This window comes from Aquila chrysaetos, chromosome 13, assembly GCF_900496995.4.
Source record: "Aquila chrysaetos chrysaetos chromosome 13, bAquChr1.4, whole genome shotgun sequence".
NCBI classification, from domain to species: Eukaryota; Metazoa; Chordata; class Aves; order Accipitriformes; family Accipitridae; genus Aquila; species Aquila chrysaetos.
This window is the reverse complement of record NC_044016.1, coordinates 20591226-20607945: the sequence shown is the minus strand read 5'-3', so window position 1 is coordinate 20607945 and position 16720 is coordinate 20591226. Positions and strand designations below refer to the sequence as shown.

Here is a 16720-nt window from a genome sequence, read left to right as displayed (position 1 = left end):
CTTCATGGAAAATCATGTTTTGCTGATTTTGTTTTTGTTAAAGCTCTTATTCCCTGAACCCTTACTTCAGTACAGCAATGGAAAATAAATACTGCAATATATTGGCTGTTACCAACGGCTGCTGTCTCTCAATCCTCAGGTTCTTGTCAACACTTACTAGGATTACTGCTTAAGTTTGGCTATTTGTTACAGAAGCAAATGAACCTGCTGTAGTCAAATAACCAAAGCACAGTTAGCTACCCAAAATAGCTGTAACTGCAATGATCACCTAAATGAGAATAACTACAGCCACACACAGAGACAGAGAAGTGCAAAAGCCAGGTAATACGGCTAACCTGGCTTCTTTCTCCAGCTGTGAGGAAGAACTTCCACAGATCCACATTTTTCAAAGTCCAATAGATAAGGATCCATTGATTGTCAATGAAAGTAGCTGAGACACACACAAAAAGAAGAGGAACTTGTGCCACACTACAGACTTTCCCAGACACAGAGTTTCAAGCTGTCTCTCTTTAATTGCCTTTCAGAAGAGTGCCCAAGTTTTATATTATAAATTCCTTTCTTCCAGTTGAAAAAGTCTTTCTTGCTTTCAGCTGCTACCTCTTCTAGGAGGAACGTAACTGCAAAAATTATTGCTCACTTTCAACATTTAAAAAACCAACACTGCTAGAGGGGGAAAATGACCTAGCCAGTTGCTGAATGCAGAATCCTTCCTCTTACAGAGAGGATGCTGACCAAAGCAGAAGCGGGACCATCTTTGGAATTTGGTTATTAAGGACACACGTGTCTGTATCTTTGCCCTAAAACCCAGTGCTATTACCTTCTTTTCAAAACAATCTTGTTTAGCTCTGGTTTTTAGGCTTTGGAATCACAGCATTCAAAGTGGAATCAGGTCTACTGGGCAAGCAGATTTAAAATAAACTCCCTAGACGCTCTCAACTGAACCCAGCTCATTAATATTATCAAAAATAATAAGCTATCAAAAATAGCTTTAAGATGCCAAAATAAAACACTTTTAGCAGAAGCCTTTTAGCACATATTAATACTGTCTATTTGCAAATTAAAAAATTCAGAGCTGACCTAGTAAAAAATAAAAATAGTTGCCTGTGGCATCATGAAAGACTTAAAAAAAACCAAAACACAAAACAAAAAACCCAAACCCCACACCCTAGAAGAAAAACACCCAACTCCAGCTGTTCTCCCTCTGGTTCATCAGATCCTCCTCATTCTGCTTTTCTATAGCTTGAAGGTCTCCAAACACTGAAGAGACTGAATGAAGTGCATTTTTTGTAAAAACAAACAAACAAACAAAAAAACTTTATGGATTAAAATCCTGGATTTGGTAACTACTAATAATCAACAGAACCTGAATTGATTTAAGATCTGTATTTAATGAAGTCTTCTAAATGATAAAAAGAGGGTAAAGCAAAAACATACATAAATTTGCTTTCTTTTAAAAAGGCTATTAAAAAGTAGCTAATTATGCTTTTCAATAGGATCCTTTTCATCATGGGTGCTCAGTGTTGTTTCCTTGATCCATGTTTTCAAAGCTATGATCAAGAGTTTGAGTATCAGAAGCACACTGGTGACTGTAATTTCAACTAACAATACTCTAATTAAAACACAACTGACTTGGCTTTAGAGCAAAAAGCTAACAGGACATATGTGTTCCTTTTAAGAATGTGTATAATTGCTCTCTCCCAAAACAATGTAGCCCAAGTTAAATAGGTTTAAAAAAACACATGGCTTAGAATTATTACAAACTGAATAATGAATGAATGAAAGTTGGCACAATCTTTCCCAAAGTGACTTAGCATGAATGCTAAATGTAGATTTTTGTTTCTTTGGGACTTGTGAAACAAAACAAAAAGTTCTTTCTTCACATCCCTGCAGTAGCTTTTTTAGGAGAGACTGGGGAGGGAGACTGATGACAGAATCTATTTGGAATTTACTCTGCATGAAATGCCTTTCTGGATAAGCAGTGAAAAACTTTCAGGTGATTACATGAATATTCACCAGTGCACACTGAGCACAAGGGCCACTTTTTATGCCAAGTACAGTAATCTTTGAAACACATTCCAGGCAAACTACCAGGCTAAACTTTTGTAGAGAAGCTATGTTTTGATAAGATGGATATTAAATGACAGGAAGAAGAATATTCCACTTAAAAAGTCAGAACTATTCTCCTTGGAAATGCATCTGTTTATAGCAAAATTGCCCACATTCCTAGGACTTTCCATATTAGAATAAAAAGCTAAACTGGCTCTTGTTAGTAAATCTTGCCCTTAGGATTGAGAAGGAAAAGAAGAACGAAGCTTTATCCAGCTCACTCCCTGCAACATTGTGAGATTTAAACATATTTCTCATACGCCACTTCTTTGGTTATCTAAAGTCTAAGCCTGTTAATTATTTAATATGGTACTGTTATTTACATCACATGCTGACAATGCCCCATTTTCTAAAATAAAAGCTTTTCAAATATAAATAAAATTTCATATTACAGGTGTAGGAAACTAATTATGTTGGCTATCTGTTACATCAAAAGACGTTGCAGTACTTTTTTTAACAGTATTTCCCTAAATGTCACATGATGCCCTATGATTGATTGTTCTGCATTTATACAGGCATTTTGTGCTGTCTCTGCTTGCTTTTCATTCTTAGATTTCTGTAAAAGAGATTCTCACTATTTAGTTCAGACTGCTGTATAGCTACATATAATCAAGGTTTTAGCAGAATACTAAACAATAGTAAGTCATGCACCTGACAGGACGATACCTGCCTCCTGAATACTTTAAGTCAGTAGTTACCACATATAGTATAAGCATTTGATAGTACTGTGTTAATAAACTACTTGCATACTTACAGAAACCCAAAAGACAGAAATTAAAACATGAGGTAGTGACAGTTGCTGAAAGGTGGGGAAAAAGACAGAAAATAATACGGAAAGGATTTTTTATACAATTGTCTTTGCATTTTTGCCTCTGGTTGTCTATAATCCCCTTTCATTTTCTGCAGATATTTTCAGTAGTTATCTTGCAGGAAACCAATCTTTCTTCAGGATCCTACAAAGGAGACAGAATTCCTGCATATTTGCTATGTGCTTATATGATCATTTATTTTGAGTTATGATTTCACTCTCAAGTCAGGCAAGCTTAGAAAATAAGCAGCAAAGAAAGAAAAACTTCATAAGCAGAAGCGGTATGGAAAATGAGAAAGCATAAGAGATGTATATGATGATGGTAAGCAAACAGAAAACACATTAAAGCTAATTGATTTCATTTGTTAATTTAAGAATTACTCTGAATATGAAAAGCAAAGCAGTTGGCTATCACATATTCATATTAGTAAAAAAAGTCTTCAAATAGATTAAACTGGGATAAGTGGTTAATTTACTTTTACAAAGATGCAAAATATTTGTCTTTATTTAACATGAAAACCACTATGGTAAAGAAGAATTCTGTCTCTCTCCACCACATACACTATAACAATTCCTGTTCTTTCTTTTTTTTGTTTAGGTTTTTTTTTTTTCCCCTTTTTTTCTTTTTTTGGAAGTGCATAGAAAAAAAAACCCAAACCCTAGGAAGTTATCAGCCAAAGACTGTAGCATCATAGTATTACATTTCTATTCCAGATAAATGCAGGGAGAGTTAGACAGCTATTGTGATATGGCAACCTTTTCAATATTAAAGTTTTAGCCATTTAAAAGTTAAATTATGTTTATTATGTTAAACACACCAATTGCTGTCTTTCTGTTCCTAATTAAATGTAATAGTTTTTCTGTCATTGAAAATGGCCTTTTCAGAGAGGAAAAATAGCAAGGTTATTTTCTGTCCAGACAGGCAACAATGTTGAAAAAGTGTCTAAAGTAACATTTCCTCTGTAAACAGTTCCAAGTATCTTGTAAGCTGTTCCAAGTAGGAGTCTTAATAAAAGAACAAACCTCTTAAATAAAAAAATGTTTAAATTTCTTTAATCTAGAAGACAATATTTCATTACAATTATTTTAAAACAAAATCATAGAATCATAGAATAGTTTGGGTTGGAAGGGACCTTTAAAAGTCATCTAGTCCAATCCCCATGTTTCCAGGTCTTTTCTATTAGAAAATACTACTGAGAGCAGAGACTATCATTACATCTGTTTCAGAATTTCTGAGTAAAAAATTTTGATGTGGAAGTCAAGAGCTCCAAATTTATATACAAATACCTGAAGAAGTATTTGATATTAACAAGGTTTCAACATGGTCTCCCATAGCATCCCTGTACCCAAGTTGGGATGTTACAGTTTAGATGGGTAGACTACAACACAGGTAAAAATTAGCTAGATTGTTTAGCTCAACAGGTAGCATTTAACAGTTCATCATCCTTGTGGATGCAAGAGGAGTTCCTCTAGAGTCTATTCTGGGACCTTTCCTGTTTAATATCTTTATCAACGACCTGGACAAGGAGACGGAATGAGGCCACATCAAGCTTTCAGATGACAGCAAACTGTGTGATGCAATCAATACACTCAAGAGTATGGCTGCCATTCAGGAGGACTGATTGCCAGCCTCTGGAAAGACTAAGGGCATGGGCAAAAAAGAACGTCATGAAATTCAATAAGATCAAAAGCAAAATCCTGTACCTCATACAGACTAATCCACTGCAGGAGTAAATGCTACAGTATGGCTGTGCTAAAAAGGACACGGGAGTCATACTAGAACAGAAGATGTCATTAGTTGCCTGTGTGCCTTCTCAGCAATGAAGGCTAGCAGCACATGGAGCTATAGCAACAGGAACTGAGCCAGCAGAACAAGGGAAAGAGATTATTCTCCTTTACTTGACACTTGTTAGATCACACCAGGAATACTGCATCCCATTTTGGACCCAACTACAACACTGACAGATCTGAGCAAGTCCAGCAGAGGACCATCGAGATGGTCGGGAGGTTAGAGCACACACACTGTGCAAGAGGCTGAGGAAATTGGCTTGTTTAGCCTAAGAAGGCTTGGGGTTGGAGAGGAACCTAACAGCACTTTTCAATACCTGAGAGCAAGTTATCAAAAAGACTAAGCCAGGCTCTCCATCGAGATGCACAATGGGAAAAACAAAAGACAACAGTCAAAAATTGAAACAGGACGTTCCAGATGGACTAGAGGCATAGGAAAACAGGAACCATGAAAAAAAAAAAGTACACTGTGTGAATAATTAAACATTGGAACAGACTACCCAGAGAAGTTGTGGAATTTCCTTCCTTGGAGGTTTTCAAGACCTGAGTGCACAAAGCCTTCAGTAGGATGGTCTTTCTTCACAGCTTACCCTCCTTCGATGAACAGGCTGGGCTAGATGTCTTCCTCAAGTCCCTTCCAACCCAAACGGTGCTAAGATTCTAAGACAACAGGGTGACTTTTGCAGAAAGCATGCATATAAGATATACTCCTGAAACATTAAACTCCCTATGCATTTCTAATGCATACTTGAGTACCAAGAGTTCTTCTGCCTTTTTCATACTCAGAATTTAGTTGCCATGGTAACACATTCTGACTTGGGAGGCTCTCTCCAGTGGTATTCTGATTTCTATACACTGAAAGCAGCTACTACCCTTTTTTCAAAGGCTCACGTATTTACTCTCTCTGATACAAATATATTCAATGGCATATTCATGCCTCTGAACTTAAAAGATGTGTACTTTAATTCCCAATTATTCACTTAGAATCCAAACTCACAGGTCTAATGACTTAGTTTCTGGGGTAGAGCAATTCATGTCATTCTCCAGTCACAGTGTACAGCCAGCCTAAAGAAAATGCTCCAGAAAATTTTTGTCTATTAGATGGGAGGGTGAAGTCAAGGGAGTTTTCAACCAAGGAAACAGCAGGAAAACAGGCAATGAATACAGTTCAATCAGTTGTGGAAAACATTCTGTTCAAAAAAATCTCTTGCTTTCATTAAGATGAAATATTTAGGCTTTTTACTCTAATCTATGTTTATATGCAATTTGATTTCTGTACCAGTCACAGATTTCCTGGTGCTAAATAAAGAGACCATTGTCACCATCTTTAGCATTGCACAGTACAGGACATGTTCTCGACCCTACAGCCAAAGCTGTAGCTGCCACATAGTGAAACCTCATTTCCCCACTCAAAAGGGCATCTTTCCCTTGGGTGCCTATGATCTGCAACAGACATGGCTGCAACTCAAAACACTTGTTTTTCTAGGCAGAATGCAAAAAGGAAAAGATGACATAGTGCTAGAATTTCTGTCTCTAGGTAATGCAGGTAGTCTCCTCTGTCAGAATATACCCTAGACAATGGTGTTTATTATTGTTGTTTTTTAAGGCAAGTTATTCATCTTGTTTGTACTATACATGCAGGAAAGCTGACAAAGAAAGATGAGATTCTGATCCTATACCTGTACAATGAAATACCACATAAATCACTAAATGCCTCTTAGTTTTAAATTATGTAATGTTTGGGGCTTTTTTTAATTTGCTCTACACACTTGCTGATTATACAATTATCATTTCTTCGCAACCAGAAATCTAGTTCACCTAACACACTCTTTAATAATGAGACTTATTAAAAATCTTCTGCTCCAGAATAAACACTACCATAGTATTTAATATAGAAAAGTAATTTTTTTTGCACTGACTTGAAAAGATAGTATGATTCACCAATTGAAAGATAGCAGAAAATCGTAAGATAGGAAGACAGAGACTATGAACTGAGAAACCATGCATTTTAGTTTTATATATTCTTCTCTTACTCCTTCATGTGGCCAAAGCTTCTGCTGCTACCTAAATTTAAGTTTAAAGTGGCATGAAAATGATGCAACTACATTTTCAATTACCTCTTAAGAAATCTGAGTACTGTGTGTTCCTGGTTTTCTACCTGAGATGCAATACTTAATTGAACATTAAAAACACCAAACTCAAAAGCATAAAACATTGAGCATGGAAAGCTGCCAACTATACTTATTCAACTTGCTTCACACAGTGAGAACAATGCTGGACTTGCACTATGCATAACATTTATAGCTAGTATACAGACAAAACAGTACTTTTGTTAGGTTAGAGATTTGCCTAGATGTCTGATTTTAAACTTTATCTTCAAAGTTTTATAACCATATTAGCAATGCCATAAGCCAAAACCAAAGTACACCAAACAGAAATTGGCAGTTATAAAAGAGCTTTCAAGTCTCACGTGCTCATCAGTCAGTTTGAAGAGGCAACTCTTACCAGGCAGATGGCACCAAGCTAGTTCCTAGCAATACGTACATATGTACACTGTCTCTGTTGCAAGCCAGTACCTCACCTGAGGTTTCAACCTTTGCTCACTGGTACTCTAACTTCAGAAACCTTTCTCTTTTTTTCCATTGTCACAGAGAATACAGATTAAGTCACTGACAACATATTCTAAATTTACAAAGAATGGGAAGCCATTTAGACAAGGTTTTGTATGCCTTTTATGAAACCAAAAAAACAATTTACAGTCAGAGAATCTGAAGTTGGCAAGAATAATCTTCACCTGTGAACAATCCCACTCTCCAATCTATTTCCAAAGTTTCTACATTAGCCAAAAGTTTGTTCTTCATATGTATACAGACATTCACTGTAGAAATAGCTTAATGAACTCAAATCCAGATCTGAACACATTCATTAATCCAACACTGTAAAGTAATATTCAGGTTACTGTACCGTTATTATACACTCCATGTTCAAGTAAGAATAGGTACTAATTGTATAGTGAAAAGGAAACCTGGCTTACTCGAGATGATGGCTTTCTTCAATAAATGTTTCTGTTTTCACAATGGGGTGGATATGAGGAACTGCACCTACTTTGACCACAAGTGAGGCTGCAATTAGATTTCTATTTTAATATAAGTATATATCTTTAATCTTACAATTTGACTATTACTATTATTATGCATTTGAAATGTAGCATCTTCTGGAATTACACTGCTGTATCTTGACATATAATTCACACATTTAATTTTTAACATGCCAGTTATACTGAAGTAAGAATCCAAATGACAACTACTAAACTAGCCCCCTAATTACCATCATTTCCAAATGTCATATACTCTAAAGAAAATAACTGTGCTCAGCAAAAGTTTCACTGTTGCCCTTAATTTAGAGAAAAAGAAACCCTCTTACCGTATTGATCCAATCATGTAGGGCTGTGCTAGCTGTACTACAATAGCTCCACTCCCAAGCTGATGGCATGTGTACCCAGAATCCCAATCATAGTTTTTTGTGTCTCCATTCAATAAGGCATTGCGACTGCGACTTACACCCTCAATCACACTGGCACAGTCTGCAATTGTTGCAATGTTTTCAGTGGGAACTGTGAATTAAAAACACAAAGACAACAGACAGTCAGAAAACAGTTCAGATACCAACGGTCTTTAATTCCGGCAAAGAATTGGGAAAAAAAAAAAAAAAAAAAAAAAGGATGAAAGTATAATCAAATATGGAAATATAACTCTTATTTAACATGAACTATGAAGCAGAATCAAGAGGTACAGATAATTTTTATAGCATTGATCCCAGAATAGCTTGGTAAATTAACAGATGGATTTCTGTCTTGGTGATATGAAAGCACTCTTTTAATACAATTGGGGAAAAAGACCTTGTCCAGCAAAACTTCTGAAATTTTCAAACAATTTCTTCCTGTTTTCATGATAAAACCTCACCCCTGCCACTCCCCTACCCCCCCCCCCCCAAAAAAAAAAAAAAAAAAAAGAGAGAGAGAGAAAAATAAGTGGGAAATAGTTTAAAGCACTGATCTGGACTGTGGGAAGTCAGGACTCAAAGTCTTCAAAACCAGGGCTTGAAGTCTTACAGCTCAGGAGGCTATTCTCTACACATACCTGATGGTACTTCTGACAGTCTCTCTGACTGTGATGAGAAATTGCACCCCAGAATTTAGAAAGTGAAAATGCTTTTTAATACTTGCAAACCCCTTCAACACAAGTATTGGACTACAAGATGGAAGGAGACACCAATAGGCCTGCCATACAAATGGAACAGCAAGCGCAGAAGTACTTCTCATTCCGTCAAGAGACAGGAAAAAGGTATGACTGACTGCCACAAAAAATAAATTATAAAATCCCAATAGCAAAAGAAAAGATACTACTTAAAACCCATCCTCTTGAAAAAAGGAAGGCCAAAACACAGGATAATGATTTTCCTCCAGGAGATAGGAATTATACAGTACTTCCCCCCCCCATGTTAATTTCATCAAAGGTATTTGCCAGATAATTCTTTTTTCTATCCTATATGCAGCCATAAAAATGCCAGCATGCAGCAGCCTGCTATGCCCAAGAAAGTCAAAGGTGTTACTGCAGAATATCAAATTCGCCTTCTTTTATTATGCAATATAATGAAATATAATATAATATCATATAATCCTTACATGCAGTTATTTGAATATTACAGGGATAATGAGCAAGTTGGGGAACTCAAAGAACTGTCAAATTAGTAAAAGCATTCCTGGCAAAATCATGACAAGAAGAAGGGAGTTTCAGTAAAAAGAAAAAAAAAAAAGTGAGATTACAATTCTAATTGCACAGGCCAGTGTTAAACCGCTACCTTGTGCTGGAACATCTGTAATGAACTCTTTCTTTCACTTCTACAACCCCTCTTGCAATCAGTGTACATATCCAACACTATGGTCCATGTGCCAGTATCACCTAAATTCAGTTCTTCCTCCTCCCTGATACATCCAAAACTGAATGCTCTAGCTTGGAAACTGCTGTTATAAACCAAATTAGATAAAGCATAATATAACCCTTTAGTAGGCATTTTTAGAAGCAGAGGAACATTACACACTCGGGGGAAAAAAAACCAAAAAAAAGTAGCGTTGGGAGTTGTTATTCTTTAGCAAAGGATGTAACTTTAGTGTTGGTTTCCAGAAAACTTTCTAAGGAGAAGAATGCTCTTCTTGTACTTACATAGTCCTGCTTAATGTGATTTAAATCCAATGCTAAGTAGTTTCCCCCTTCCTTTCAAATCAAACACAATTCATAGTATAGTTAGAACTTGACATAATTTCAGCAATTTCATCAAAAATCAACAACAGCAGCTCATCTGGGAGCACGCTGTAAGAAGGAGGTGTATTTTCTTGTGCATAGAGTACTTTTCCAGCACTGTTTTACAAGTGTTTCAACACTTGTTTTTGGAATTACCTATTATTTCCCTTTGTTAACATTTAATCAAGTATGGTACTTTCTTTCTGTTTGTAATTCAGAGAGAACCCCAAGCTTTTTGAACGTCACCTTCCAGCAAGATGATGGATGAAAAAAAAAAAAAAAAAAAAAGCTATTTAAGACACACTAGTCATGTCCAGCACTTCCCTAAAAAGCTCAGTTTTTAACTAACATCCTCAACTTTTCAAACTCTCCCTATTCTCTCTCTCAATAAAAAAAAGAATATTAACAAGGCTGAAAAATGATGCTCTCTGAACATGTAAAAATCAAGGTTGCCTGTTGAGCCTTTGGTTTTTTGGGGAATGTGTTGAAAGCACTGATTGTTTTATCCAAATGAGAACAAAAATTCTTTCAGCACAGGCTGTATTAAAAAAAAGTTAAGATTTTGTGTGTCAGCCTCTGATAAAAGACAACCGATCTGTGTGGTAATTCAATTTAAAAGAAAGAGGAAAAATAAGTTACCAAAAATTATCTGAATAACAACGATTAACTTAATAAAATTTCCAAATTCACAATATCTCATACCAAAAATTTTTGAAAATCAGAAGAACAACAAACAAGCCAAAACAAAAATGGCACAAAAAAATTGGAAATACAGAAGATGTAAACCCAACACTATTAGAATTTTCACAAAAAACCAAATCATGTATAGTACAGATGTAAATGTACCATTTTAAGCCCTCGGCACACTGATAACTTAATTACATACTTTTAATAGTTGTCTGTAAAATATGTATTTAAAATACTACAACATCTGAAAATGGCTGAAATATAGCTATGTGAAATTTCAGAGCTAATTGTAAGAGTCTCCAGCACCCAAAAAAAGAGAAAATTTTCCACGAAGAGCTAAGATTCTGTGTTTTAAGTGTGCTAGTGGTGTCAGGAGCATAATCTTAAGAAAACCACCAACCAACCAAAACACCATAAAACACACAGCAGAAAAAAAGTGTAAGCTTGTTGCTAAGTAATAGTCCAAGGCAGTGGAAAAGCAATGGTTTCTGAAAAATCTACTGCACTATCAAATGTACTATCACCTCTGCTCAAAAACAGTTGCTAAAACCACCATATTATTATTCTAGAAACCTCTTGATTCCCTACTACTGAAGAGACATTCAGAAATTCCAGATTAGAATCATAGAATCGTTTAGGTTGGAAAAGACCTTTAAGATCATTGAGTCCAACCATCAACCATGCCCACTAAACCACATCCTGAAGTGCCTTGTCTACACGTTTTTGTGAACACGTCCAGGGATGGTGACTACACCACTTCCCTGGGCAGCCTGTTCCAATGCCTGACAACCCTTTCAGTAAAGAAATTTTTTTCTAATACCCAATCTAAACCTCCCCCGGCACAACTCGAGGCCATTTCCTCTTGTCCTATCACTAGTTACTTGACAGAAGAGACCAGCACCCACCTCACTACAACCTCCTTTCAGGTAGTTGTAGAGAGTGATAAGGTCTCCCCTCAGCCTCCTTTTCTCCAGATTCTTATGGAGGAGCAGGTGGTAGATATGAGAAGTACTTCACCAGGAACAATCTGAATAAAGCAAAGACTGACAATGCAAACTAAAAGTACTGGCATCAAAATAAAGTTTGCCTTGGCTTCCTTTTCTTCCCCTCTTCCCTGGTAGTAAGGGAACTTCTCTGAGTACCCATTTTATATAGGCATTAAAGCATCTTCTATATATTGCTGCTTTTTGTAGGAAGAGGAAGCTACTGAAATCTTGGTTAAAAAAAAAAAAGTGAAAGATGAAGTGTCAAAATCAGTGTTCAAGTTGAGGTTCTATCGCATGCTCTGGACACCCTCTGAGCTATGTAAAGGCATTAATTGAACACAGTACAGCTCAGTTCATCCAATATTTTACCTGCATGCCCTCTGAGCATCATCCCACTCCTTCTCACATTTAGATTTCTGCACTAATTGTGACCTCCTAAGAAGATGTTACCTTGATTTGTCAAACTCCTTAACAACCGCACAGGAACTGTCTTAGTGTGTTTTTAATACCATTCTGGTCTTCCCTACAACGGTTAATTAGAAAGTGATTCTAACTAATTGCAGTGTGCAGAAGGTGCCATTCTGTTCCTTCTCTCTAGGAAGCTCTGCCACTCCCTATTTTGAATGTTATCATCTTTTATATCAGCTTGATAAATTTATTAAAAATACCATCTGGTGGGGAGTCTGCTCTGTGCTGTATTTTCAAGTCTTCTGGTTCTCTTCCTTTTTTGTGATAGAATTTCTGCTGCAATTTAGGTCACTTGTTTACAAAAAGATACTGCCAAAACCAACAGTCTTGTTTCTATTTTTTTTTTTTTTTTTTTAATCTGCCAGCTATCCAGCTTTTACAGTAACCCATGTTGTAAGAGAAAACAAAAGAGGGGATTACAAATACAGAAATTCTTTTTTTCCACTGTTCATACAGCAGTTTTGCTCTGACAAATCTGATTTGCTTTTATGGAACAGAAAAGTTGTGTATGCTTTCCTGACGCACATTCTGTAAGCAGACAAAAGATGATCGAGGGCACAGGACAGCTGCATCAAAACATTCATTAAAATGTACTTTCTTGTCTCCTGGTCTTATGCTGCCGTATGGAGCAATGAGCGGCTTGGCAGTATATTTAATTCTAGTAATAGTATTTTTATAAAAGTTTGTCATTTTCAAGGCATGGCCTAAGGGCTATCTATTCTGGCTATACTTAAAGATCAGACAGATATGTTATTCAACTGTTCTTAGATATCCCCCAGGAGAAAAACATACCAGGAGTCTGTAGTAGCCTCAGTCATATATATTTATTATTCCTTAAGGTTTTGGTTGGGTTTTTGTTTGGTTTTGGTTTTCCTGCCCTGCCTTAATTTTTAGCATACTTGACTTTCCATAGGAATTATTTTTTATTCCTGAAGTACTCAGGAAAAAATTAATACAGCCATTATTAACTGGCTTCCATATCCAAGTGTAAAGTACTTTCTTTCATCTCCCAGTCTGGACAGGTCAGATTTTGCTTTCTGCCCATCCACTGTAACTTCACTGCAATTGATAGGCTAACATGGGGGAAAGAAAAGACAGAAAATCCTCAAATAACTCTGTGCAACACAGGAAGGAACAGAACGGAGTGGGCTCCTGCACCAGCTCACAAAACCAGCCATTAACAAACCTTAATTTAGTTACTAAAATAAACATACAGAGAAAGTGCAGATCTACTAAGCAGTCTTATTTTATTGGGAAGTAGTAATTTACAGAATTATGGACTGTTGAATATATTTATACTGCAGTCTAGGCAACAGTCAAGTCAATGGTTCTCAGCTAAGTGTCATCATTGCAATACAACTGTTCATTTTACTGAATTCTCTTAAGACACAAAACCATCACTTTGTGAAGGAACTATAAACAAGACATTATACTAGAAGAAATAAATTTTTGTTTTAGTTAATACAAATAAGTCATTTTTCTGTCATGTTGACATCCATTAACTGCTCAGCTTTCAATTGCTCAATTTTTAATGGTAAAATTGCATTCCTTCTCTACCTGAACATCTACTGAGCTGACAAAAGTTTCCTCACTACGAAGCAACAGTTAGAAAAAAGAAAGCTGAGAGCAAAGGAAAAAAAAAAAAAAAACCCAAACAGAATTAGGGATGTCACTATTATTCCAGGGTTTGATTTTATTGTATTAAATAATTAAAAGCATGTTGGGCATTTTGCTTTCATTATTTTCCACATGCCAAAAGATTTGTTAAGTCTAGTCTTTATTCAGTATATGAATTAGCACTTGTTCACTTGCTACATGGTAGAAAATATTAAGTCTACGGACTTTTCAGTTAATTAGAAGTACAGTCACAAAGTCCTGTCTCCTCTTCCACATACTCTTTCTTATGTTCTTGAGCTGAAACTTGCTGATGACATTGCTACATTTCATTTGAATCTTCAATCAAGAAATCAATCAAGAACTCAAGAAATATCAACTTCAAACAGATACAAACAGCATTTCCACTTGTTTCAGTGAAAAGCTTTCTGCAAGCCATATTTAGCTAGAAAAGAAAACCCCACTAATATTTGTCTATGTCCACCTCTCAGTTTGGATTAGAATAACTTCAGAGAAGGCTGATTTTTCAGTTGATATCTGCTAGAGCTTGTGATTTCTGATCCAAAAATTAGAATAAAAGTATTCAAGTCATTAGAACTGGCCATACTTTTAATTGCCAACCAACTGGCTCACTGTAGGGCTCTTTCCTTAAACATTCTGCCTGAAGAAGGCTTCCAGAAATAGCAATTGTTTCAGAAGAGCCCTAGGAAGTATGCATCCTTCATCGTGGCACCGGAAATGGGAAGAAAAGAACAAGAAAAAAAAAAAGTGTCCTGGTTTCAGCTGGGATAGAGTTAATTGTCTTCCTAGTAGCTGGTACAGCGCTATGTTTTGAGTTCAGTATGCAAGAACTTGGTAATGCTGATGTTTTCAGTTGTTGCTAAGTAACGTTTAGTCTAAAGTCAAGGATTTTTCAGCTTCTCATGCCCAGCCAGCAAGAAAGCTGGAGGGGCACAAGAAGTTGGGAGAGGACACAGCCAGGGCAGCTGACCCAAAGTGGCCAACAGGGTATTCCATACCATGTGACGTCCCATCTAGTATATAAACTGGGGGCAGGGGGAATCACTGCTTGGGGACTAACTGAGTATTGATCGGCAGGTGGTGAGCAATTGCATTGTGCATCAGTTGTAGATTCCAATCCTTTTATCATTACTGTTGTCATTTTATTAGTGTTATCATTATCATTATTAGTTTCTTCTTTTCTGTTCTATTAAACCATTCTTATCTCAACCCACGAGTTTTACTTCTTCTCCCAATTTTCTCCCCCATCCTGCTGGGTGAGGGGGGAGTGAGTGAGCGGCTGCGTGGTGCTTAGTTGCTGGCTGGGGTTAAACTATGACAAAAAGTAACTGGAACCATATGAACAGATCTCTGTTGAAGAATGTGTACCAGTAACTAAACTGACCACGTGGCTGTCCTTTCCTGTAGAAAGGGGGGGGGGGGGGGGGGGAAATCCCTGCAGTATTTAGATCATCTTCAAATTTTCATAATTTCCTAAGGCTATGCTTGCAGCAGAGCTGACTTACATTGCTGGGTAAACCTGCATGGTTTTGAAAGAAGGCTAACCTTTTAAAAAGAGAACAAACAAAATATGATAGCTTTGTGTGAAGTCAACATTAAACTAGACACAAAAATAGCATCTCTCATTGCTTCCTTGGACAGAGAGAGCAATCTTCTACAAAGCTGAACCACACACTAGGAAACTGATATGAGTGGTTTCTCTCTGTTATACATTTAATTTTTAATTTTTTTTAAATAAGTGTCTGAGAGTAAAAGACAATTGAATGATTATTTATTCATTTCATCTTTTCCCCTTTAAAACAAATTCTCCCAAGGCATTGAAGAGCTCACAAATGAAGATTCACAATGATTCATAAGTACTGAACAGCATTCCCCAGAGGGTGACTGTCCTGGGTTCAGCTGGGATAGAGTTAATTTTTACAGGAACCTGGGAGGTGGGTGGGGGCATAGCCGGGGCAGCAGACCTGAACTAGCCAAGGAGCTATTCCATACCATGTGACACCACGCTCAGTATATAAATGGGGAGCGGGCGGAGCTCTCTCGACTTTCGGTGGGGTAAGTGGCAGAGCATCGGGTTCCAGGTGGTGAGCAGTTGCACTGTGCATCACTCCTTTTGTATATTCTTTTATTAGTACTGTTGTTGTTGTTGTAACTTCTCTTTTTTTTGCGTTGTCCCAGTAAACTGCCCTTATCTCAACCCTGGAGGTTCCGTGTTTTTTTTTTTTTTCCCTTTTCTCTACTCCGATTCTCCTCCCTATCCCACCAGAGGGGGAACGGGAAGAGTGAGCAAGTGGCTGCGTGGTCCTTTGTTACCGGTTGGGCTGAAACCACAACAGTGACCAAGGACATTCCAGTGTTTTACGTCCATCTCCTGCTCTTCAGTCATTATTCACTGTTCTCCCTTCTGTGTGTAATGTACAAGTTACAAGATAGTCTGACAGACTGAGACAGACTACAGATAAACACAACTTCATATAAAAGCCTTCTACACTGCACTCCCTATGACCTTAACCAGGCTCAAAATAGGACAGTAGGCTGGTCAAAGCCACCCGCCTGCATAGTCCTTGACTGCCCCTCAGCACTGCATACTGATTAAAGGACTAAGTGAGGTTATAAATTTTTTCCCTTTGAGGCAGAAAAGAGGAATTATTTCCTATATTTAGGTGGAACACCCCCCCCCCCCCAAAACCAAAAGCAGCATTGCATAGAAGCAGCCCCTTACCCACTGTTGTACCTTCTTGCCACTGGGCACATTAAAAGCTTTTACAAAACATCACATCACACCGGGTACCACTTCTGCCTCCAAAGGAGTACGTCTCTTGCTTGTGAAAAATTTCATTTGTTTTGGATTCTAGATTAAATATTAATGACTAAAGACCATCCAAAATTTCAGAAGCGAAGTTCATTAAAAGCAAACACTATGCTTTTGAGATGAAAAAATA

General features: G+C 37.0%; 1 protein-coding gene across 5 annotated transcripts in view; it reads right to left on the bottom strand.

Moving 5' to 3' along the window:
* BTBD9 (BTB domain containing 9) overlaps nt 1-16720 on the bottom strand; it is a 144066-nt gene that overhangs the window by 38607 nt on the left and 88739 nt on the right. For all 5 annotated transcript variants that reach the window (XM_030036175.2, XM_030036173.2, XM_030036174.2 and 2 more), the window contains exon 9: nt 8126-8315. In XM_030036175.2, the coding sequence (XP_029892035.1) occupies nt 8126-8315 (190 nt within the window). The remainder of the gene's footprint in view (nt 1-8125; nt 8316-16720) is intronic.